This window comes from Ascaphus truei, chromosome 1 (genome assembly GCF_040206685.1).
Source record: "Ascaphus truei isolate aAscTru1 chromosome 1, aAscTru1.hap1, whole genome shotgun sequence".
Lineage (NCBI taxonomy): Eukaryota > Metazoa > Chordata > Amphibia > Anura > Ascaphidae > Ascaphus > Ascaphus truei.
This window is the reverse complement of record NC_134483.1, coordinates 342,653,586-342,677,872: the sequence shown is the minus strand read 5'-3', so window position 1 is coordinate 342,677,872 and position 24,287 is coordinate 342,653,586. Positions and strand designations below refer to the sequence as shown.

General features: G+C 41.6%; 1 protein-coding gene across 1 annotated transcript in view; it reads right to left on the bottom strand.

The window, feature by feature from the left end:
* The window catches only part of COL25A1 (collagen type XXV alpha 1 chain), a 469,301-nt gene that overhangs the window by 99,894 nt on the left and 345,120 nt on the right, over nt 1-24,287 (bottom strand). Inside the window, exons 8-12 of the mRNA XM_075608347.1 lie at nt 16,949-17,020; nt 15,980-16,096; nt 13,114-13,149; nt 5,739-5,765; nt 2,402-2,446 (exon numbers count right to left, since the gene is read on the bottom strand). Coding sequence (XP_075464462.1) covers nt 2,402-2,446; nt 5,739-5,765; nt 13,114-13,149; nt 15,980-16,096; nt 16,949-17,020 — 297 coding nt within the window. The remainder of the gene's footprint in view (nt 1-2,401; nt 2,447-5,738; nt 5,766-13,113; nt 13,150-15,979; nt 16,097-16,948; nt 17,021-24,287) is intronic.

The following is a 24,287-nucleotide window of genomic DNA, read 5'->3' as shown; positions in this document are numbered from 1 at the left end:
TGTATTATAATTCCCTTTACTGTATTATCTCTCTTGTAAAGTGCCAAGTACAGCTGTGGGTGCTATATAAATAGAGATATACATAAAAATATAACCTATCTTGAAAGTGATCTCAGTGTGATGCCCTTCCAAAAAATAATCAACCTTTTAAGTTTGTTATCCTAGAGTTTTTTTTATTTAATTTTTCTTTAAATAGGTTCAAAGCCTGCGTGTGTGTACACTCTGATGATTGTCCTCACGCGCTCCATCACATCACAATTGTATTTGTTTTTTTTTTTAATCTACTGCTATTACTTCCATTTGGAATTATTTATATAGCTCAACCCCCTTATAACTCTGTGCTTGGGGTCCAAAGAATCACATTGCGTTATAAGCGGATCGCGTTAGAAATAATGTGCAATTGTATGCATTGTACAATAAAGTATTTAAGATACCAATAATCCTGTTGTAAAGTATTCATAAATACGAAAATTGGGAGCCACGCTTGCATCGCGTTATAAGCGGATTCGCGTTGTAACGGATCGTGTTATAACGGGGTTGAGCTGTATTTCCCTGGATTCTTAAATGTGCTTAATTATTAAAAAAAGATTGGTGTTATATAAATAAAATATATATACATGTAAGCGCATACAAAGGGAATCTATCAGATTGTTCAAGCTGGGTATCCACTTGCATTATGGAAACCAAAATATCAGCTTTTCCTTTAACATATACAGTATCAGGCTGACACACGTCTGGAAGACTCAAATGGGAGATTTGATAGCTTTCATCAAACATTTTTAAGGAAGACTAACATCGCACGCAGAAATAGATTTTTTTTCTTTTAAGTGCGTACAAAATAGATGAGGAGCATGTGAACAGTAAATACACTGGAAAGTCCATACATCAAAGCAGATCGGGTTTCAGACGTGAGACAGTTTATGGTGTTTTGGACCTTTGCACCATTTTCTGCTTATTCCTCTGTGGCTAAACAGTAGCCACATAACTTGGCAGGTTCTCCAGCTATGGGCAGCAAAACAGGTCACTACTCCTTAGCCTGTCAGCAAGGGGAGCGGTTTGCTTCCGAACTCACGTTTCAAAGTGAACTTGGCATGCAACCGCACACTTTAGGAGATGCTGGAGTTTAGAAAACCTTGAACTGACAGATATTTGAAGGACCACAAATGTCTTTTCTGTCACCGTTTCCCTTTGATATAACAGAAAACACATGCGCGTCTCTTAGACTGCTAATAACATTATTCAGAATCCTACTCTCAAAGATGATGTGTAATAGATAATATGAAATATGTGTGCTCACTTTAAATAAATACTATATCTGTGCAGGTCACTGTTTGTTGACCTGTTTAATATAAATGATGTCACAATCTATATATATATTTTTATGCCAAAACCAATTGGTGGAAAATTTGACAGTTATAAATTCTGAATTTGGCAAATATCGTCAATTTAAAAAAAAAAAAACCCCCAATATTATACCTTTTTATTTTTTTCCGATTCCACTAAAACAGATAAACAGATTTTTGCCAGATCTGGAAAGATGTTAAACTATGTTTCATTGATATGAAATTACCAAACTGCCCATCAATGAGACGTGGAACTTGAAACATTTTTTTAATATCCATGCTAAGAATTTAGAGCTAACTTATATGCAAAAGGATATCTCATTGTGCTAGTATGTGACCATCATGGAATGTTAAAGGTGATAAACGTACATAAAGTTACATTATTACATATTTTGCATATATGCCAATGGTTTATACATTTGTAAGTATTTAAAAAGCAATTCATACATAAATTATTTAAAAGCATGGTTTTGGTTAGACTCTGCTATCTCTGGATTACCATATATTTTATATCTTTGACTTCAATGCTTAATATTACTATTTTTGATATTTTGGAATCAATATCAAATATGTGTAAAAAAAAAAGTTTATATCATATGCTGATTTGATAGTAAGGTTGGGCACTATTCTAGTCATTATTGGCTCTTAGTGGGGTGATCTCAGACTTCGTAAGTGAACATTTGAGGAAGGCGGTACCATTGCAGGCTTAGGAGGCCGGAATGGTGGTGACCTTCCGTAAGGGACACTGTGCCGTGCGGCCTAAGGTGCCGCAAGGTGAAGTGAGCATGAGCTGAGGGTATCCCTGAAGCTCTTTATGGATGGTTGCGGAGCAATCTGACTGTTGGGATATATTATTATAGGGTAGTCAATGACTGCGATGGGATATATTGTTATAGTTATCATGTTGGTGTTAATGGTTATTTGCTATAATAAAGCTGTGGCCATTTTTTCCTCCTGAGAAATGTCTGGTGTGGTTATTGGTAATACAGGGAGGGGTCCAGCACGAGGCATGGGGAAGTCATGCAATGCCCCCTATTTTTACTCTTTAATTTTCTTACCTTTTGCCCAACAGCGCCTGGGATCCCAATTTCACCAATGGAACCCTAAACAAACAAAAAAAAGCAATTCAAATTGATCTAAAATACTTTTTCAACAGGCACATAATAAAATACACAATAACGCTTTGTAAAGTGTAACCCTTATGTGCTGGAAATATGAGGTTAATGACGTTGATAACGGCTCTGGGACTTCACTCTTGCCCAGCAATATAAAATTGTTGGGTTTCACCTCGTTGGGGAAAATTTATTTCAGTAATCCTCTTCAAATCGTTTTGAATTTCAAAAAATATATTTTTTAATTGCGAAATGATAACGATGAATCATGAAACAGAACAGATAAGAAGAGCAGCAATCTTCCCAATAGGGAGCGCTGGGGAGACCTGCCCAGCAAAGCTAAACCGTTTTGGTTGCTTACCATTAAATACCCACATTTTAGCTTGTCTTTAAGGCAAACTAATAAAACACATTTTGCATATGTTGTACAGGCAACAGGTAAAATACATTTGTCTAATAGGAAGAACATGCATGCCCTGTTTTTCCTCACTGGAGATTAGGCATGCAGAGCCAGTCTGACAGTGCTATACCACAGAAGCACATTGTAACTGGCCTATAAATTGCTGTCGTGGTGAAAGTAGTTAAAGTTCCTGTCACCTCTTCACTAACGTTCCTACACACTGCAGCACGAATGTTCAAAATACGATGAAAGTGTCCACAGAGGGCCGGTCATTTACTTTCCCAGAAAACTTGTTTTTCTGTATTTTTTTTCTATCTTACACTGATTGAGCACATCTTTAGATACAGTCTATAATCCACAATTACTATATTAGTTTTGATTCTAATGACCAAATCAATTAATTTCCGCTAAAATGTCATTTCACTTGTAGGGGCTTCTATGGCCCTTTCCAATTGACCGTAGATTTGTGTTATAAGACCTTTCTGGTGGCCTGTTTCTCTACAGAGCCGCTCGAAACTGGTGAGAGGGGGAAATTTCAACGTTGGGGATAAAGTTTGAATAAAATGCCGAATTTGTAGATACTTGAAGACATCCAATCTTGCCATTTCATATTTGGTTTTTAGGCGTTGATAACTGAGGAACTCCTCAAAGCTCAGGAGGTCAGCCCCTACACATGACTATATGCTGCATTGGGCAGCAGAATTGGAAATAGTTATAGACCGAGAGGATTGGGAAAGAATTTGGGAAAATGCCTCAGGAACTTCCATATGTACCACAATCAAAGAAAACATATATAAAATACTGTTTCGCTGGTATCTTACCCCAGTTAGAATAAATCAAATTTACCCCCAGGCGTCCGATTTATGCTGGAGAGGTTGCGGTCAGAAGGGGGACATGGCCCATATTTGGTGGACATGTCCGGAAATTCAAAAATATTGGGGAACAATACAAAAATTAATAGAGGAGGTCACAGACCTCAAAATCCCTATTGACCCGTTGACCTACCTGTTGGCCAGGCCCTTAGAAAATTTGGACCGACCAACAAGTAAACTAATCTCCTTCATTCTTACAGCGGCTAGATGTGCGGTGGCGGCCGCCTGGAAGAAGGTGTCTCCCCCCTCAAAACAAACGGTAAAAAATAGGGTGCAAGAGGTGATGAATATGGAGAAACTATCTGCCTTCTTGAAAAGATCCACTGACTCCTTTAACAAAACATGGGATCCGTGGCTATCCCATATGGCACCTCTACGCCACTAATCCACATATGGAAAAAAAAAAAGAGAGAGAGAGAAAGGAAAACCAGGTCAGGGGCACCAATGAAAATAGACTGAGGACACGGGAAGCAATGGGTATCCCCCCCCCCCACCCACCCTCCCCTTCCTATTCCCACTCTTACTCTCTGTTTCCATACTCGCGCTCCCCACATAGCCCCTGGAGGGTCAGGGGAGCGGTGAGCTTTCCTCTTTTATTTCCGGTTTCTCTAACCAACAAAAGGAGAAAATCTGTATTAGGCTGTATTATCGTTTGTTTCATGCATACTGTGAATTATCTAAATGCCTAATAAAAAATTTTGGAAAAAAAAAAAAACATCTTAATTCCTTGTCTTTAAGTGGAAAATGTACTTTATGAAAAAAATAATAATAATAATAAATAAAATATATATATATATATATGCCCATATATTCTTAGCAGTGTTATTCTATAAGATATCTTCTTGTAGCAGAGGACACCTTAGAGTTCGTTCACGTGAAGGGACCTTAAAGTGTCTTCAGGCGCCAGTAGGTGTGTAATGAAATAGCACTTTTTAGTAATTATAGGCTGTGATCTCCCCCCCCTGTATAGAATCTGATCATCAATATATTACCATTAAAAGTGGGAAACCAGTTATAATAGATTCCAAGCATGAAATAGTTTTAGAGCCAACACACAGATCATCTCAATGGTGAATTTCTAATCACACGCTGTGGCCATTGCAGATTTGATTTGCAAGAAAAGAAATGCTGGCAATACATCAGTTATTTGAGAACAGTAGCCACAGCTTGCTATAACTTGAAATGTGTTATTCAATAGACGCCTGGTTACCAATATGCAAATGAACACTGAGACAATGAGAAGCCCCCAGACTTAGAAGTGCAAACGATTTATTTTTCCTCATGTGATCGGTGCTAATTTCTAAGCCATTGATTGGGGGGTTTGTTTTAGTCTCTGTTTTATTTGGATAAGGCACTGGCACGGTGCCACCTTGTCGTTTCTATTACTGATATATTTAGTATTGCTGTAATGGTGCGATCACATAAATCCTGGGCTCACTCCATCAAACTGCAGCAGCCGGTCCTCATGACGAGTGCTAATAAAGCTGGGAGCACTCACAGGAAGTTGGTTCTCAGGTTACCGTGGAAACAGGAAGATAGTGGCAGGCCACCTTAGAGCAGACGCTCTAACACCATTTATCAGAAACACCTACACCCTCAATATTTTCCTTTTTTGGTCAATTTCTTTGGTCATATGGCACTGATCTACTGTACTTGTGCAAGATTACATATTCAATTCGAAACTTTATCCTACACGGAGAGAGAGTTTCAAGTCTGATTTCCCAGAGTTGACTGTTGTCTCAGTGGAAAACTATAGCAACCTTTTAACCTCAAGTTCAGCAGACGGATTGAAAACAGTCTGCTCTGGGTCGCTTGAGTTTCCCCATAATGGAGGAAATTAGAAATCTTATGTCTCACATTATGCTGCAGCGTTTTCGGAAAGTACACTCTACAGACTTAAACTAACGACTTCATTGTGGTCTACAGTAGCCATTCCCATTCCCCTTCCCTGTTTGCAGTTTGGCAAGGGGAGAAGTAATTACTTTTGCAGCAGTTTTTGTTTATACCATACCTTTTGTCCAGGAGGCCCCTGTGGACCCTAAAAAACAAACAAAACAAAAAAAAGCCTCAATTATTTAGCAAATTTAAGCATATAATTACCAGTTAATGATGCTATAATGTATTCCTTTTGATTAACTAAATATTTCTGCTGTGCACAGATGTGAGCCGTTATACAACTCTCTTGTTTGTTTTTCATCTTTCATGTATGCGAGTTTCTTGGAAGAGACGATGGTGCTATTTACAGAACACATGTCCAGTTCTTTATGTCCTGCCTGGGAGTTCCCCCCTCAATCCTCCCTATTTGATGATGGTTAAACCAGTGAAAATATATTTAGATCATAGACATTGCAGGATGATTTCAGCTATATATGCTGAGAAGCTAAAGGACATGGAGGGCAAAATATTTATTTACCAAAAACATGTAAAGCTGGTTATGAAGCCACGTCCTTCATCCAATGCTTGGAAAGTAGGAGAAGCGTACAAACTATGTTTGTTGAGATGTGAAAGAATGGAGAAAGAAGAGGACAGACGTTAAGGGGTTAATCCTACACAGCACAAAGTGGCCATTCAGGCTGTTTTCAGATGAAAATCCCTATTGAAATCGGTTAATAAAGAATAAGGCTCTACAGTAAGTGATAGAGAGAAACAGATGGATTAGAGGGGGTGAGGTAAATATACTCCGCAGCGGTTAATCGCGAGCGATTTTGCCCGAACGTACCACTTCAGAGTATATTGAATTTCCCTTCTTAAGGGAATAGTGTTAGGGGGGTTCACTCATCTGCAACCTTTTCTCAGCAAGTGATGTGGGAAAAACTTGCTTGAAGCCTAGAATATCAGTGTGAACCTACTGTAAAGAGGCTGTTTCATCTTAAACCCACATTTTCATTTTCTTTTAACTTTTCATTTATCGGATTGGTCTAAAGCAGGGGTGGCCAACCTCTTTTTCCAGGGGTGCCAATAAATAGGCACAAATTCTTTGGTGAGGCTGCTGTCCTACTGCCCCTTACATCCGGTTTAAGTTAACAGCTAAACCTAAACTAAATAATACCAAACGTAAACAGGGATGATAAAAACATTCAAATGTTATTTTTATGGAAAAGAGAAGGAAAAAACATGAAATCCTAATTAACAAAAAAATGAATCTGAATTTAAAATGTCTTAATGTGATTTATGAACTTGAGAAAACACTTTCTCAATATTAGGAATGATGTTCGAGGTGGATAACAGAAACAGACTGTCCACATGGGCGTCTCTCAATACAGAGTTGTACTTATTTTTTTACAGCGTTCATTGCCTGAAAACGTCTGCTCACAAAACAAATATGGGGAATAACTTTAAATTTTAATTTAATTATTTAAATTGATATGACTTATTTTATGTTTTAAATGTTAACGAAGTTATTAAAATTGTGTTCATTTTGCAAATGCATGTTAATACTCATGTATCCACTGTGTCGCGTACTCATTTGAAGGATTTCGTATTGTTCCTTTCCTTAATTCGATTAAAACCATTCCAAATGCCTTGTAGGCCACAGTTTGGCCAACCCTGGTCTAAAGTTTGGCTTTAGTTTTGCGCCAAATTCAAAGGGAAAGAAAATTGAGACTAAAAAGAAGCTTTCTTATTCCAAAAGCTATTGTACTATCTAAACATGATGCTCTAACAGTTTTTTTTAAATGACTTTTATTATATTTGTTGATGCTTTTTAATTGTACAGATGTAGCCAACGTTATTGCAACCTGTGGCGTGCTGCAGCGGCTCATACACAATGCGCCAGCATGAAGAAGCCGTGTGCGAGAAGCGGGCGGGGCTAATGCGCCATTTCACCTATGCCCCACGGCTTGCAATAACGTTGGCTACATCTGTATATGAGCATTTTGTTGATCAATATTCTACCCCTTCTTAAAGCGTGACTATTATATTCTTTAAAGGTGCTTCAAGATCAAGACCACGGTTTAAAAAAATAAAAATAAAAAAAAGTCAAAATTAAATATTGGCCAGTCATCATTTTGAAGTCAAACCCTCCACTATAAAGATTTGAAGGTGATCTTGCTTATTATCACAGTGTCTTATTATATTCCTGCAGCAGTACAAATATCACTGCTCTAGTGATGCACTGTAACCAAAATTCAAATAGCTATTGTTCCAGACATTTTTGGTGAATGCCGATTTACCAAAGCAAAAATGGCTGCAAACCTAAAGATAATATAGCTCAAGGTTTTCCAAGTGCAATCTGGAAGGGTTATAAACAAGCCATGTTTTCAATATTTCTCCAATGAACACATATATAACAAATTAAACAAACTCTAATTATCACTGATACAACTTGCTTAGGTATATATTGCTTTAAAACCCAATTAACCAGTTTAATATGGTTGGTAAACCAACACGGACCAATCTTTGAGAGCCCAGCTGAGTCATTGCCACCCAGCATTCTCTTCTGCAGTGAATGCGTTACTGTTCTGATGTGGTTATCTGATTCACTTTTTCCAATTTGTGTCCTAGTTTAAAACCAGACTTAAGGTTTGTCCGAATATCTCTGTGTACTGAGACATGCAAGTTTTTTTGTGTGTGATATATTTTCCAAATGTCCGTATTTATGTTTCATTTATCCATTTTGGTGAGGTCTATTTTCGTCTGTATGTTGAGCAAGATTACTTTTTTTATTCATGGTAAATTGTCACTGACCTGTGCAGAAACCAATATGGTTTAATTATATGTAGCCCTGAGTAATTTTGGGGTTACATGTCTTTCTCCTCCTGTGCAATAATCCCTGTTAAAGGGCAGGTTTGCCAGGAGTAATCATGGGGTTTGCCCTCACCTCATGCGCTGTGTATTATTAGTGAAGGAAGTGACATCAGGCTCTGTGTCCACTTACAGTGACACAGGGGTGGTGCCTACTGAAGCTATATAATATGTAGCACTTCCTCAATTTAGGGAGTGTGTGCCTCACCATCTGAGTATCCAGCAACCTGTTGGGGCTCTGACAGTGTTTGTGGCCCTCCCTCTAGGGAGTGGTGTGGAAGACTATACCTCTTACTTCATTAGAGAGTAATGGGAGAGCTAGACCTGCTTTCGGGGCCCTTGCCTGGGAGTGTACGGTCAGGGATTTCCTTTGGGTTGGCAACCTGAGAATGAGTGGCTAGACGAACAGCCACTATGATGGGCGGCTGCCCATGTCTGCTGTTAATAAAGGATGCCAAAGAGAAAGAACGCTTCTGTCCTGATTGTGGATTCAGTTGGGAAGAAGGTGCACATAGAGGTTCTCTTTCAGAGACTCCTCCCTACTACGCTGGGGGTCTGGAAGAGATGGAGGCACTGTACCATGAGTGAGTATAACTCAGCATTACCTCATAAGCCAGTCCTGATGCTATTCCCCATAATACCATCAAGCGGGAGACTCAGGAGTCCTGTAAGCCAGCAGGTGCACCACACTATAGCGATGTGTAACCAGAGTAGTATTTCCCTAGGGGGCCCTATCTGCGATTGGGGGGGGGGGGGGAGGAAACCCATTACATATATATTTACATTATTTTAACCAAGGTCAATCCTGTTTCTGTGTTGACTGGTACAGTAAAAAGCGTATACAGTACTTTCTTTTAGAACAGCACAGGGAACAAATTATTTCCAGCTCAATGTACACTGAATTGGGAAAAATCTTGATGTGAATATGCAATGTGGACACACAGTAGATTCATGATTAAAATCTACCACCTCTGCATTAAAAAGAGGAGAACTAAAACAGCAGGTGCAAAGGGTCCTGCAGACCACAGAACATCATTAGTAAAAAATATCTAGAAAGGTTTTGGGGTGAGGCAACAGTGATGATAATAAAAGATTCCCCGGTCTGCCTTCTCTCCTGGACAAACTTCAGAAAGGAACTTGATGTGGAGCAGGGATGGGCTCACTGGCACGGCATGAAAGGTAACATATATCCACTCACTTCCAAGCATCTAGATGAAGTTCCATCATCCTTCCATTGCAGATGGTTAGAATGCCTGGATCCACTCAGGAACTACCTAATACTGAAGTACTCATTTACTCTGCACTATCGCAACTGGACTAACTGCAATTTCTACTTAGCTCATAGCTACCTAACCTAAGACTGCACGCAAGGAGAGAAAGAGCATATCATGGATCACACTAGAAAGAACCAAATAAGGACAGGAATGGCTTTGATAAAATTACCTACCGAAAAAAGTTGGTAGCAGCTGGTAGTGTACTTAGTATTGGCAAGTTATGAAGTGAATGACAGACTGCCAAAAAGCAGAGCTAGTGCTGAAATGTAATTTCAGTAACATTTGCATACAGCATACAATAAAGTGACAGTGTAATAATATCACACAAGGTCCACAAAAAGACTAAAGAATATAAACATTAAAGGAGGAACAGTGCTGCAAATCATAGACAAAAATGGTTTTACGAACTGAATCATTTTAATCAGGCAACACAGATGGAATAAAAAAAAAACATGCATGTAAGTGTTATAACAAATTGGAGACTAAATGAATGAAAAAAATAAGACATATTGATTACAAGCACTAGACCCATTCTATAAAACTTTTTAGGACTTTCAGATTTGAGTTGCAATGTGTTTTTTGCTCCAGTTCTAAATGTACTCCAGGATTGTGTCAGCACTACTCACTGGAAGAACAAGACAGATTGACCACATCACGGCCAGTGGGACTTTCCCTGCATTTCTGCCCCATTTGGCAGCGGAACAGGTTTAGATAATTTGGGTAGTCTTTATTCATAAGCTCCCAGCTACAGTAATAATTTGATAAATGCCTTGGATATATTCCATGTCATTAAATCTCGAAATGAATTAACGCAACCCCCCCCCCCCCAAAACAGTTGTGCAACAGTTCTACCTTGGACACATAAAAACAGTGTAGTGTGAGCAGTACTTATTTAAATAGAACATAATTTTGAGATTAAGCAGCTTTAACCTTTTCCATGGAGGAAGTTGAGGTTTGCCAATATATTAACCTGAATAGCAAGGGAAACACATTATCAATTAAAAGCTGGAAACTCTAATCTACTGCCAAGGGGATAGCAGTTTAATGTTCTACAGTTATAAAAGCAAGTAGAGCACAAAATAAATACTGCAGTTAAAATAATTTAGGTGTGGGATTGAAAAAAGTCTCAATGTTTTGTGTCATCCTGTGGAATGTGCAGATTTCAGTGTAGCTTAACACCGTTCAATCAACCAATTTCTTTGCCTCTGCTGGTATTTGAGAACATGCTAAAGAATGACATGGCACTGCGTCAAGGTGAACATGCAATGAAGCATTATCATCACCTAATCAACCATTTTTTAAGTGACAAAAAGAAATAGGCATCACTATTGAAGGCAAAGCAATCACAATATTCCTCCTACTGGATGATGTATGGGATAAAATATACAGCAAATAAAAATATTGCCTGTGAGCACATTCACATGTCCCAGACAGGTTTGCAACCCTGCTTTTAACCAGTATATCCTAGTATTCAGTGCTTCCACTGCAGCTTGGGATTCTGGGAAACTACATGCAAATGAGCACACAGTGTCACCTTTTGCTGCAAATAAATCCTGTCAATCCAATGTGAGTTTCAAACCTGAAAACCCTTAAATTACCGCTGTATTCTTAGAACAATGATAGTACCAATTGCTGCAAAGCATAGGCAGGTGAATCACCCCTGAAAAGTGCAGCCCACAACACGCTCTCTGATCCCGAGTTAATGCGGGGAGTGTAACTGGTGGTTTGGGTCACTGTCACTACTGTGTCACCTACAGGCAGCCTCACACCTAGAAGTGGACAAGTAGATGTACTGTATTTGCTGCTTTCCCATATTGTTCTTTCTATCTAAGGCCATACATTGTAAGACCACAAGCTGAGTCTTCTGTTGAAAAGACTAGTGTGGTCCCCATCAGTTCATAGTGAGGCGGTAAGAGAGAGGAGGGAGGATGAGAGAGAGGAGGGAAGATGAGAGAGAGGAGGGGTGAGTGAGAGAGGGAGGGTGAGAGAGAGGAGGGGGTGAGTGAGAGAGGGAGGGTGAGAGAGAGGAGGGGGTGAGTGAGAGGGGTGAGAGAGAGGAGGGGGGGGGGTGAGTGAGAGGAGGACGGGGCAGAAGTGAGAGGGATGGATGGCGGGTGAGAGAGAAGGGGGGAGGTGTTAGAGAATGGGGAGGGAAGGGATGAGTGAGAGAAGGGTGGAGGGAAAAGGGGAACAAGAAGGGGTGAATGAGATGGGAGGTGTTAGAGAGGAGGGGGTGAGTGAGAGGGGTGGAAGTGAAAGGGATGGGGGATGAGAGAAAAGAGAGTAACAGAGGGGGAGAGGGAGAGACTGGTGCGGGAGAGGGAGAGAAGGGGTATGTGTGTGAGAGGGGGGAGGTAGAATCACAGGGCATCCGACAGGAGAGAGAGCAGACACCTCCCTCACGCTCAACAACCCAGGATTAACTGTTTACATGAGTGTACTAGAAATTCTTAGCAAACGTTAAGTTTCACAGTGAGTGCTAGTTTGAATACATATAAATAAAGGCGTAGTGACATTCTGTATCACTATACATTTTCAAGGTATCTTGCTTGCTAGGGAAAAAGTGTCATTTGATAACAAAGAGAAGGTCATGGTGACTTTTCAGAAATGCATGGTAGGAGTTTAAAACAATTACAGACTTCTGAGGTCTACATTGAAAAACTCTGAGCTATTTCAAGAGGGTGAAAGAAAACGCATTATATACAGCAGAAGGAGGCACAGGGTGACATGAATTATGGCTTATGTTTGCCATAATGAGACGTATGTTTTGTGTCTAGTTATGCATTTTTCCAGACAGAAACATGGCTGTGCTACTGTGTGAACAGTTGTAGCCTTGTACAAATGTGATTAAATATAAAACTCCTTTGTTAAAACCAAGACATAAAGAGTCTCCTATGAAGGGAATTATAATTTTCCTGCTGTACTGGACTGCCACAAATACATCAATGAAAACATCCCATTATTTACAAGAGAACGACACACTGCAAGTAAATGGATTTATGCAGTGTAAGGCCAAGCTTTGACATCATTTTATCTCTTTCCAGCTTTTGCACTGTATGTTGATTGTAGCCTGCATCTAACGTATTACTAAAACAAATCACTTGTCTACTGTATATTGCGTGTCTATTTTTTGGGGGGTCAGATAAACAATTGTTCATAATACAGTGTTGTGTTTATTTGGGGGTGGGGAGGGGGGGGGGTTATATCCACATATTTAAAAATTAGACAAACTTAGTTACTAAAAAAGAAGACTAAATGCTAAAAGCGTTGCACTTCAACTATTAGTAAAATGTGTTGGATTTGTATCTTTCTTGAATACATTATGTTCTTTTTAACTTTGCACAAGAAAAAGGTACTTAAAGTACTTACCATTAAGCCTTGTTCACCTGGGGTTCCTGGCTCACCCTAGAAAAAGTAACAGTGTTAGTGATATGTTCATTGTATGAGAGGTTAACGATCCTTACTTTGCATTCCTATAGAGAGTTGGCAGAATTGGCACACTAAGATTGGTTCATTCTCCAGGCTTCTGTAAAATCCATACATTCTATCATGGACTATCTTTTATGAAGAGAGCGCTACCTGTCCTTAAAGAGGCAATCCAGGCATTTTTTATTTTTAAATTACACAGAATTGAAGCAGGGTTTTTTCATAACTGAACCCCATTAATTTCAGCTTTGGGGACCCCCTGCATCTGGAGTTACTTACCTTCATGTGGGGTGCCAGTAGGCGCTCCGCTCAGCTACCAGGGTTCACATTACGGCAGCGTTTCAAAGTTCCCACGCTTTGCAGGCCAATAGGAAGCCGTGACATCATCAGGTTCCGTCTCCTAAACTTTAAACCCCAGCTAGCTTAGCCGGAACCCCCTAAGGAGGTAAGTATCTCTAGAAGGAGGGGGTCCGCAGAGCTGAAATTAATGGGGTTAAGCACTGAAGACCCTCTGCTTAATCCTGTGTAAATTTTTTTTTTAAATAAAAAATGCATGTGTACAACTACTTCTATAAAGAACTATCACATTGGTTATCTAAAGGGTACCCCAACTGCATTAAACATAAATGGAATATACAATGTTGTATATAGATATAGTAGCGATCTTGCTACTGTGGTAAGCGCTATTCTTTTAGGCAAACGAAAAATATACTATTGTACAAAAGGCTGGATATCTGTTTTCAGTGAATATCTCCCTGCAAGGTTGCCACAGACACTTTTTGATATGTACATTTTAACAATACATTACATTTAACATATCAGTTTGACAATTACAGTACATTTAACATATCGTCCAACGGTTGTGGCTGCAAAAACATAAAAAAACAAACAAATGTAGATTTTTCAGTTATAATCTTAAAAAAATGAATACGTTGGTGAAAATAAAATAATCTTGTTGGAAATTACATTAACTGCTACTGTGTCTGTACCACATGTAACCAATGTTATTGCAACCAGTGGTGAACTCCCGTGGGTGAATTATGGCACGCTGTAGAGTGTCATGGGTTAAAACAACGTTGGCTACATCTCTATATATTTATTTTAATATAGGTGTAACACCTACCCCTCCCCCCAGCTGCATGGGGTAGGTTGTATATGGGTAGATAATGTATTTTAGTCTGAAACCGAGGTCCAACCCCCCCCGGTACGATTAGAGTGTCAGCTTCCCGGTCAAGTAATTGTGATCTCAGGGCCTTTTCTGCACAAGTTCAGGCCATGGCGGTAAGGGAGGTGATGGGTAAGGGAGGTGACGGTCTTGGTGATGGTGCAGGAACACAGAAATAGGGCACCAGGATCTCTTTTGTAACTTAAGATGTTTATTGGATAGGCAAGCACATAAATCTCACTGCTGTATCACAGACACTACCTGGGTATAGTTACTCTCATAGGTCACCATACCTCAGTATCAGTACAAAGGGTTTCCAGTTGCACAAATTTCCTTAGGGCATTTTCATATTAGACCCTTCCCATTGAATACTTCTGATCAGGCCTTAGCTTCTAGTCCCACCTCAATTCCACACCTAGGCAGGAGTTGGTTCCCCCAACCTCTTCTACAAGAGCGGTCTCCTTTTGGTGTCCTAGTCCCTATCCCCTGCAGGGCCGTCTTAACAGCATTATAGGCCCACGGGCAAAGCAGTGCACTGGGCCCTGCCAACTCTCCGCTACAAGTCGTAAATTTTCTCCTTCTACTGAGTTAGCGGGAGATTTGAATGTTGAGAGGGGTGATCGGAAAATTAGTGTTAAATTCTGGTCTGTGCATAGATTAGCATGGGGCCCTTATGCTCGTGGGGCCCCTGGGCAACTGCCCAGCGTGCCCATGCGTTAAGACGGCACTGATCCCCTGTATTCAGAATAATCTTTCTTGCTTACTAGGGAAGGTCTTGCACTCTTCTCTGGCCCTTGACTGTTCATCCCAGGAGTTTGAGACTCCCAGGCAGTCTACACGTTCCCTGCTCACACACCCCTAGGTGAGGGATGAACTGGCACTTCCCTAGGTGAGGGAACAACCATCTGCCTTTTGCAGAACCCACTATAGCATACAGCAGGAGGGGCCAAATTATCCCTCCCCCTCTTTTTGCAACTCCACAAGCCCAGACTTGTGCCTGTAAATTGCTACACTCAGCAACTGGGGGGAGGGGATCTCCCCATCTAACTATTAACCCTAGCACTGCCTGCTCTTACCAGGAATTATGTCCCAGGCAAGGGGGAAAATAGTGAGGATTTTCATAGGTATTTCTAAAATGATAACAAAACACATGCAGTGTTTCACCCTCAAATGAACTCTACAGGAAATGTATATCTTTCAGTGAGACAGTCATAATAATGTTAATGATAACTGGAATCTCTGCACTGCATCAAACACATGGATTTTTAAAATTCAACTTTCTTGGAAAAAATATTTTTTAAATTGGAGACAATTTGCATAGTATAAAACAATCACACATTTTTTTTTAAGACAAAATAAAAATCATATACAAACAGAGCCAGTGCCTTCCTTACTTTTTAGGAATCAATTAGGAAAGGACAGATCTAATGATAATGTTAAAAATATTCAACAACACTTGAATTCTTTTATTACATTTAAAACGTAATACCGTATCCATTCTAAATGCATATAATGTAGAATGACATACGGAATGCATGCAGATGTAGGACGTGTAAGCATTACCATTGTTCTATCTTTGCTGATGATACGCTTAGAATTCCAAAGACAATCCAGTGGCTACACTAATGGCAATGCTAAACTTACTGGCACTCCGGATAATCCTCTTGGGCCATCTTTACCGGTGTCACCTGGAGGACCCCTGGGTCCTGGTGGTCCTGGGGGACCTGGAGGGCCTGGTGGCCCTGCTTGTCCTTGGTCACCCTTCGCCAACAAACAGAAAATCAGTCACAATAGGTCAGCAGCTCAGGAAATTAGTTATAACAATAGCTGTGCGTGTTATTAGGGCTAGTGCAAGGCTAATGCTTCTGTGAACACCAGGAGGTTTTGTGAACAGAAATATTAGATAAATAAAGTAACTGCACTGAAAAGTGTCTTACAATCTCTATCATGTTTATTATAGTCTATATCTTTACCAGTATTATTTAACATTACATACATTTATGGGGCACTGAATGTGTTTAATCAGTATACAAATAGTTTGTGCAGCTACTGGGTTCTTCATTCTAACTGTGATGGAAGCATTATGGGTGGGACTTTGTAAAGAACCTGCAGTCAAGAGTGACAGTGTTCTCCATCTTGCCTGTAGTACATGCACTGTGCAAGAATGTAATAGGAAAGGCACGGAATTTTGCAAAAGTATTAGAAAGCAAGAATTGTCTGCAAAGCGAGGCAGATGCTGTAGCAAATCTCACAGTAGCACTTTGCTTCTATTAAGAAAATATAAAGGTGTGTGGTCCATAGTCCACGTGTGTTATAACATGTCACCCACATTTTAAATTCTATATAAAATAAGTATAGATATACTGTACGAGAACACTGACAAATAAGTTGCATTTCTATATTTCTTCTGTAGAAGAACAATATTCTCTTAAGCATCGTAAAATGCGACAATTTGCAACAAAAATATATATTACCTTTGAAAAACACAACCTGTGATCTTTCTTTAACAAACAATCCTTTAAAAATTCTGATAAAAAAAATGTGACAAAAATATAGAGCAAAAATCTTAATAAAAAATAAATAAAAAAGCACTCCTAAAAGATTAAGCACTACCTTAATCAGGCGGCGTTTAATGAGCTGCTGATCAGCAGAGAGAAAGCCATGATTGATCTTAGGAAACACCATCTGATCAGTGAGATGAGGTCAAAGGTTGGAGTTCAGAGATGAGAAAGTTGAAGGATAGACATCAGAAGGCCCCAAGAAAGAAATAAAGACATAACATTAGATATAAATAAAAAATAAACAGGTTGAGTACACACCGGCAATCTTTGCCTGGCAGGGAATCTGTGATTTATTGAAGAACAACACTGAGAAATGTAAAGAACTGATATGCTGAGATTTTTGGGACAATCAGAATTTATAGGAAGACATTTAAAACCTATAATATAAACTATGTCATGTGTGCAATATGACAAGTAAATTTACAGAAGGAAATGGGATGTCCCTCTTTTTTTTTTTTTAGAAATGTTTTAGTTATATTCTTCAGTTCTTTTCCATGATCAAAGATTCCTGAGACAAAGTACCAGTTGTACATACAGTCAGAATTTCCAACCAGCATTGTGTGTCATGAGAAATGGTATTACTAAATAAGATCGAAATCATTTTTAGCTAACAGTCTGCCATTTTTTACCAGCGTAAAAAAGCAATACTGAGACTTCAAAAATACCAAATGCCTGTTTTTCCTGAGTTGCAGCATTCGTTAATAAGATTGCGCGTCTGGTACATTTTTGACTCATGTTCACATTCTTGCTGTTGGAGACTTGACTGGACATAGGCACATTTCATCCACAAACCTTGACGGTGAGGATCTGATTACTATGGAGAGCGGCCATTGTGGGGAAGCCTGGTAAACCCTAGGGACACAACATAACATAGCACCAAAACAAACCAACACAAACAACACATACACAATGTACTATGGACTCTGGACTAACAACAGTTATATTGTATGTCTACAATACAGCTGTAACGTTAATAATAGTGTTAGAAAAATTAGTGAATGGTAGAAAGTAAAAGGGTTGGATTTAAGATTTAACTTTGTGTAATAGTAATTGATCCTTGCTGATAAATCATGTCTGTATCAATTCATTATTCTTAATTACTACACACATCCTTTTTATCTGTGGGGATTTCATTTAATGATGCTTAAGCTTTCTTTACCCCCCCCTTCAAACACCACTTAAAATATAAAACAGAAAACCTTTTTATATCTATAAAGTTTTTTTTGTCTATTTTCCTCTTTTGATGGATGGAAGTTATTTGAGGTAGCTTTCTCTGTCTACTTGTTCTGAGGAAGACCAAAAACACACATTGCTAAAAATATAGCAAAGAACAACTCTATAATTTAGGATCAGATGTTTATGGCTTTTTGCTAGGCAATTTGATCTTAATTTATAACAAAATGGTACATTTCCAGAACCTACATCTACCACATCTATGGTATTTCACCATACATATTTTAACTATCACATGGCAACTTAATTGACTTCAGTGGAGATTTCCGTGCAACACAGTTTATTAAATAACCCCCACAGACGCCAGTGTTCTTTGTTAAAGGGCTTGTGCAAAAAGAGAAGCAATGTGTTCTATAATGTATTGATTTCATATCAAATGAACATGAAACATTTGAATGGAGAGTTCTGTAATAGTTTTGATATTGCTTTACTTTGTCCTCGGTTCAGATTGCTGTAAGGTGGTACACAGTTACTTGTTACAGAAATGTCACTGGCTTGCAGGTTACCAGGGGAGTGGTGCTCAAAACCTTCGAACATCACAGGGTCCCTGACAAGTTTCTTAATTCATCACAGGTCATTTTTTACATTTATTTTTACATATGATGGTATGAGCAATCCAGTTATTTATATTTTGAATGTGCTAATAATATATTCTTGTTTATCCCCCATCAGTTCCATTCATACCGATTTAGAGCCTATTCAATACTAGGTCCAAAACTATGGCATAAGTTACCATGGGGTTCACATCCAATTAATTCTCTTCCTACTTTTCTTACCATGTAATTCAACGGGAAGTAAATTGGAATGCAGTTGATATACAGTTTTGGGTGCTGTTTTTTTATAATGCTTTTGTATCTTATTTTATTTAGTTTTGTAATCATTAGCGCTTTGGTATAACGAAAATCCATATAAATAAATGAATGAATATATATATTTATCCTACAAAGAGCAGCACAGTGAGGCTTTAATTGTCCACAAGTAGGGTAGGTGGTGGACAGTGAACCAGGAGCTTCTTCACGCTGTTATGAACACTATGGACGTCATGTAACTCACACTTCTGACTACTAAACGTATCTTTATAGTGAAAAGGACCCTTGAATCACCCAGCAGTGCTATGGTTAAGTTTCTTGCACATAGGCCTGTACGTGAAATGGCTGACCAGAGAGACACTACGTAACCAATTGCAGGTGCAGAAGCCTGGCAGTTGAAGTCACATGTAAGGAGGGTGGGATGACTAGGCCTGTGATGTCAGCTGGACCTGTTCAGATATTGGGCGAGAGGGTTTAACCCCATCCCAGGTAAAAAGGGTGAAGGCCCCCTCTCTAGTGGGTCTGTTCTGTGCTGTTCCCTCCCCACTGGGGGAAGAGAGTTTTGTCTGCCCAGCCTAGCCATCGGACTGGCGTTCTGCCTTACCCTTTGGGGGGTGAGGTGTGTCTGAGTACAGAGAGTAGCCAGGGCTCTGACCACTCTGCCTTTTCGCGTAGGAGAGAGGGAAGGATACCCCTGGGCCAGAATGCCTTATGAGGAGGACTATGTATGCTGTAAAGATGTGTCTGTGCTGTGAGACTCTGAATAAAAGACAAGTTGCATTGTTGCTGGTACTCTAGATTTAGGGTGACCAGATGTCCCGGTTTAGCCAGGACAGTCTTGTTTTTTTAAGGTCTGTCCCTGTTGCCCAACATTCTTTAAAATGTACCGTTTTATTCTGACTGTCCTGGTTTTGAACATCAGAGTAGGGGGGGCAGCAGAGAGCAGAGGATGCCGCTGGGAGGAGAGCAGGAGGAGAAAAGAGGACGGGCCTGCAGCTGCACAGGGTGGGGGCGGAGTTAGCTTCAGAGGAGCCCCAGCAGTAAGGCTGAGTTCAGGGTGGATACTACGGCCGCGAGCTTCCGTGCGCGCCTCTGCCGCATGCTCCTGCAGCCCAGCGATCTGTGCCATAGCTGTAGGAGTTGGGTCACGGCGTTTGGGGGCGTGGGGAACATGTCACAGAGCTGGTTTGCTGAACCAGCTCACTGGACGCGACTGCAGCCCGAAAAATCAATTGCGGTTGTGGCGGTAAAATGTAGCAGCGTCAACACTGTACTTTGCAGCCACAAGAAGCTGCAATGTGACATGGTTCATGTAAAAACAGAGACACAGCATTGGGGGTGAGAGAGACACAGTATAGGGGGAGGGAGAGACACAGCATGGGGGGGAGACAGACATAGCATAGGGGGAGATAGATACACAGCATGGGGGGAGTGAGAGACACAGCATGGAGAGAGAGAGAGACACAGCATGGGAGAGAGACACATAGAATGGGGGGAGAGACACAGAGAGAATGGGGGTGAGACACACTCAGAGAATGGGGGAGAGAGAATGGAGGGATTTGGGGGGAGGTAGAATAGAGGGATGTGGGGGAGAGAGAGACTGGAGGTATGTGCGGGGAAGAGAGAATGGATGGATGTGGGGGGAAGAGAGAATGGAGGGATGTGGGGGAAAGAGAGACTGGAGGGTTGTGGGGGAGAGAGACTGGAGGGATGTGGGGGGGGAGAGAGGCTGGAGGGATGTGGGGGGGAGAGAGAATGGATGTGGGGGGAGAGAGACTGGAGGGTTGTGGGGGAGAGAGAATGGAGGGATGTGGGGGGAGAGAGAGAATGGAGGGATGTGGGGGGGAGAGAGAATGGATGGATTGGGGGGCGGAGAGAGTGATTAGAAGGATGTGGGGGAGAGAGAATGGAAGAATGTGGGGGGAGAGAGAATGAATGGATGTGGGGGGGAGAGAGAATGGATGGATGTGGGGGGAGAGAGAATGGATGGATGTCGGGGAGAGAGACTGGAGGGTTGTGGGGGGAGAGATAATGGAGGGATGTGGGGGGAGAGAGAGAATGGAGGGATGTGGGGGGGAGAGAGAATGGATGGATTGGGGGCGGCGAGAGTGATTGGAAGGATGTGGGGGGAGAGAATAGAAGGATGTGGGGGGAGAGAGAATGGATGGATGTGGGGGGGAGAGAGAATGGATGGATGTGGGGGGTGAGAATGGATGGATGTGGCGGGGAGAGAGAATGGATGGATGTGGGGGGAGAGAGAATGGAGGTATGTGGGGGGGGGGGAGAGAATGGAGGGATGTGGGGGAGAGAATAGAGGGATGTGGGGGAGAGAGAATGGAGTGATGTGGGGGGGATAGAGAATGGAGGGATATGGGGGAGAGAGAATGGAGGGATGTGGGGGGGAGAGAGAATGGAGGGATGTTGGGGGAGAGAGACTGGAGGGATGTGGGGGAGAGAGACTGGAGGGATGTGGGAGGGAGAGAGAATGGATGGATGTGTGGGGAGAGAGAATGGAGGGATGTGGGGGGAGAGAGAATGGAGGGATGTGGGGGGGAGAGAATGGATGGATGTGGAGGGGAGGGAGAATGGATGGATGTGGGGTGGGGAGAGAGAATGGAGGGATGTGGGAGGGCGAGAGTGATTGGAAGGTTGTGGGGGGAGAGAGAATGGAACGATGTGGGGGGAGAGAGAATGGATGGCTGAGGGGGAGAGAGAATGGAAGGATGTGGGGGGGGAGAGAGATGGATGGATGTGGGGGGGAGAGAAAGAATGGAGTGATGTGGGGGAGAGAGAGAATGGGGTGTGTGAGAAGGGGGACAGGGAGGGGTGGAGAGACATAAAGGGGAAGGGGCTCAGTTGGTGATGTGTTTTATAAATATTTTTTTAATGTGTCCCAGTTTTTACTTTTGTAAATCTGGTCACCCTATTCACCAGAGTGCTTCTTGCTAGAAGGATAGTTCCTGCAGGAATGCATCCCTGCACTTGGCAGAGCCCTGCAGGATGGAGGCGCTGCACCAACAAGAGGAAAAGACTCCGTCACCCCATGCTCCCTACTACATCTGCAGAGGTCCAGGTCTGCTGTGAGCTGACAGGTTAGCACCAAAACACCCATAACACACAAATCTCCCTTGGGGGGGTGGAGGGGAAGGGTGTTACATTAGCTTGCGTTCTTTTTTTCAATTAGTCATCACATGAACTTATTTATCCCATTTTCAATTACTTTCTCTTCCTTGATCATTTTTCTTCACTTTTACAAAGATTCAATACTCTCTGGTGTGATGCAGAAGGTAGAGACCCTGAAACAACAGACTAAAAATATTTCACTTATTCAGTATCTTACAGATGTAGCAAGATTTACAGTCCCCGCCACCGCGGACAAACAAGCAAAAGTGACATTTAAATGTCCTGTCCAACCCCCTTGAGGACCTAGATAACCAAATATGGTCCTATACTATTTTCCCTCATGATGTCGAAACCCATAGGGGCCTATGCACTAAGCAGCGATAAGCCACTTATTGCTGCCTTTTCGCCAAAAAAGCATACTGCTATTCACTAAGCTGTGATAAGTCGGCGATAAGAGAGCTTTTCGGCAAATTTTTGTTGGCAAAAGAAAAAATTGCCAGACGCGCACCCATAAGGCACTTATCGCCAGGTTTTCAAACTCGTGCTATTCTAGTAGCCCCGATTAGCTTATCGAGGCTAATTGCGGCTCTAGAATAGAGATTTCTTCTCAAAATCATCTTGCAAGGAAAAGTTGGCAAGAGGGTGGTGATAAGCTGCCGATAAGCGGCGAGATGGGACTTAGAAAAAAGAATGTATTTTTCCTGCATCGGATTGATGCCGGGAGTCTACAGAGCTGATATCCATTAATATCAGCACCGGAGACCCCCGGCATCAATCCGATGGAATAAAAATGCATTTACAGTAAACTTCATTACCTTAGCGGCTAACCGCTAAGGCAATGAAGGGGTTAAAGAACAACAGCAGCTTTATTGGGGGCAGATGGCGTGAGTGAAGCAGGTACTTGGCCCTTCATTCACCCCTCTGCCTCCAATAAACATTACAACATGTACTAACCACAAATTCAAAACCCACATACCCCCTGTGCCCCCACATAAAACCATCATTAATTTTTTGATACACAGGATTGATACCAGAGGCCGGTGGTGGCCCTGGGTGGACCCCATTGGTGTCTGTGGGCCTCCAGGCGGTCCCGTGTGTGTCCAATTGTCCTTGGCTGGTCCCCACAGGTGTCCGTGGGCCTCCAGGTGGTCCCCGCGGGTGTCTGTGGTCCCAAGTGGTCCCTGCAGGTGTCTGGGGCCATTAGGTTGTCTCCACGGGTGTCTGGAGGCCCTCAGGTGGTGTCCGTGGGTGTTTCTGAGCCTCCAGGTGGTGTCCTTGGGTGTCTGGGGGTCCTCGAGTGGTCCCCACAGGTGTCCGTATGCCTTCAGGTTGTCCCTGCAGGTGTTTGGGGGCCCCAACGTTGTCCCCAGGTGGTCCCGCGGGTGTCTGGGGCCCTCGGGTGGTCCCCACGGGTGTTCCCTGCAGGTGTCCAGGGGTCCTCAGGTGGTCCCTGTGTGTGTCTGGGGGTCCTCTGGTGGTCCCCATGGGTGTCCAGGGATCCTCGTGTGGTCCCTATGGGTCCAGGCTGGCTTGCGGTTCCAATCCAAAATCCAAAAATTAAATTTGGCATACATTGCAAAAAATACATCTCCCCCACCCCCCCAACACATACAGTACAGTAATGTGCAAAATAACTATTATCCAGATATAGATAATAGCTAATTTGCCCATTATTAAATCAAACATTAGCCAGGCAGCAGAATTAAGTACATAAACTTTTTTCTACTTACCCCTGCCATCATGAAGGGTGTCCTCATCAGCATATTGCAGGGCCATGTCCTCCGATGCCAGCAAGAATACATACAAAAATACAATTTATTGGCCCATAACCCCTTAATCACCTTAACATTTAATAACGCAATAGTAATTAAGGGGTTAACCCACCCTCCCCCGCTACCCACCCGGGAGACCTAACCACCCACCCCGGACCCACTATACCCACCCTCTACCCATTGATTGGCATAGTGGTACATCATACCCATATAATATGGGTATAATAAGCCACTACAGCAGTCAATGGTCAGTCTAATAAAAATACATGTAGTCCCAAAATACACAATAATAAAACATCACAAGCACCTAAACACCACAATTCAATAAATAAAAGCACTAACCAACAAAACAATTTAATATTTGTAACTAGTAACCAACAAAGCAATTAATTAATAAACCCATTAGCCAACACATCAATTCAAACAAGAATTAATGAATTAAAAACGCTAATCA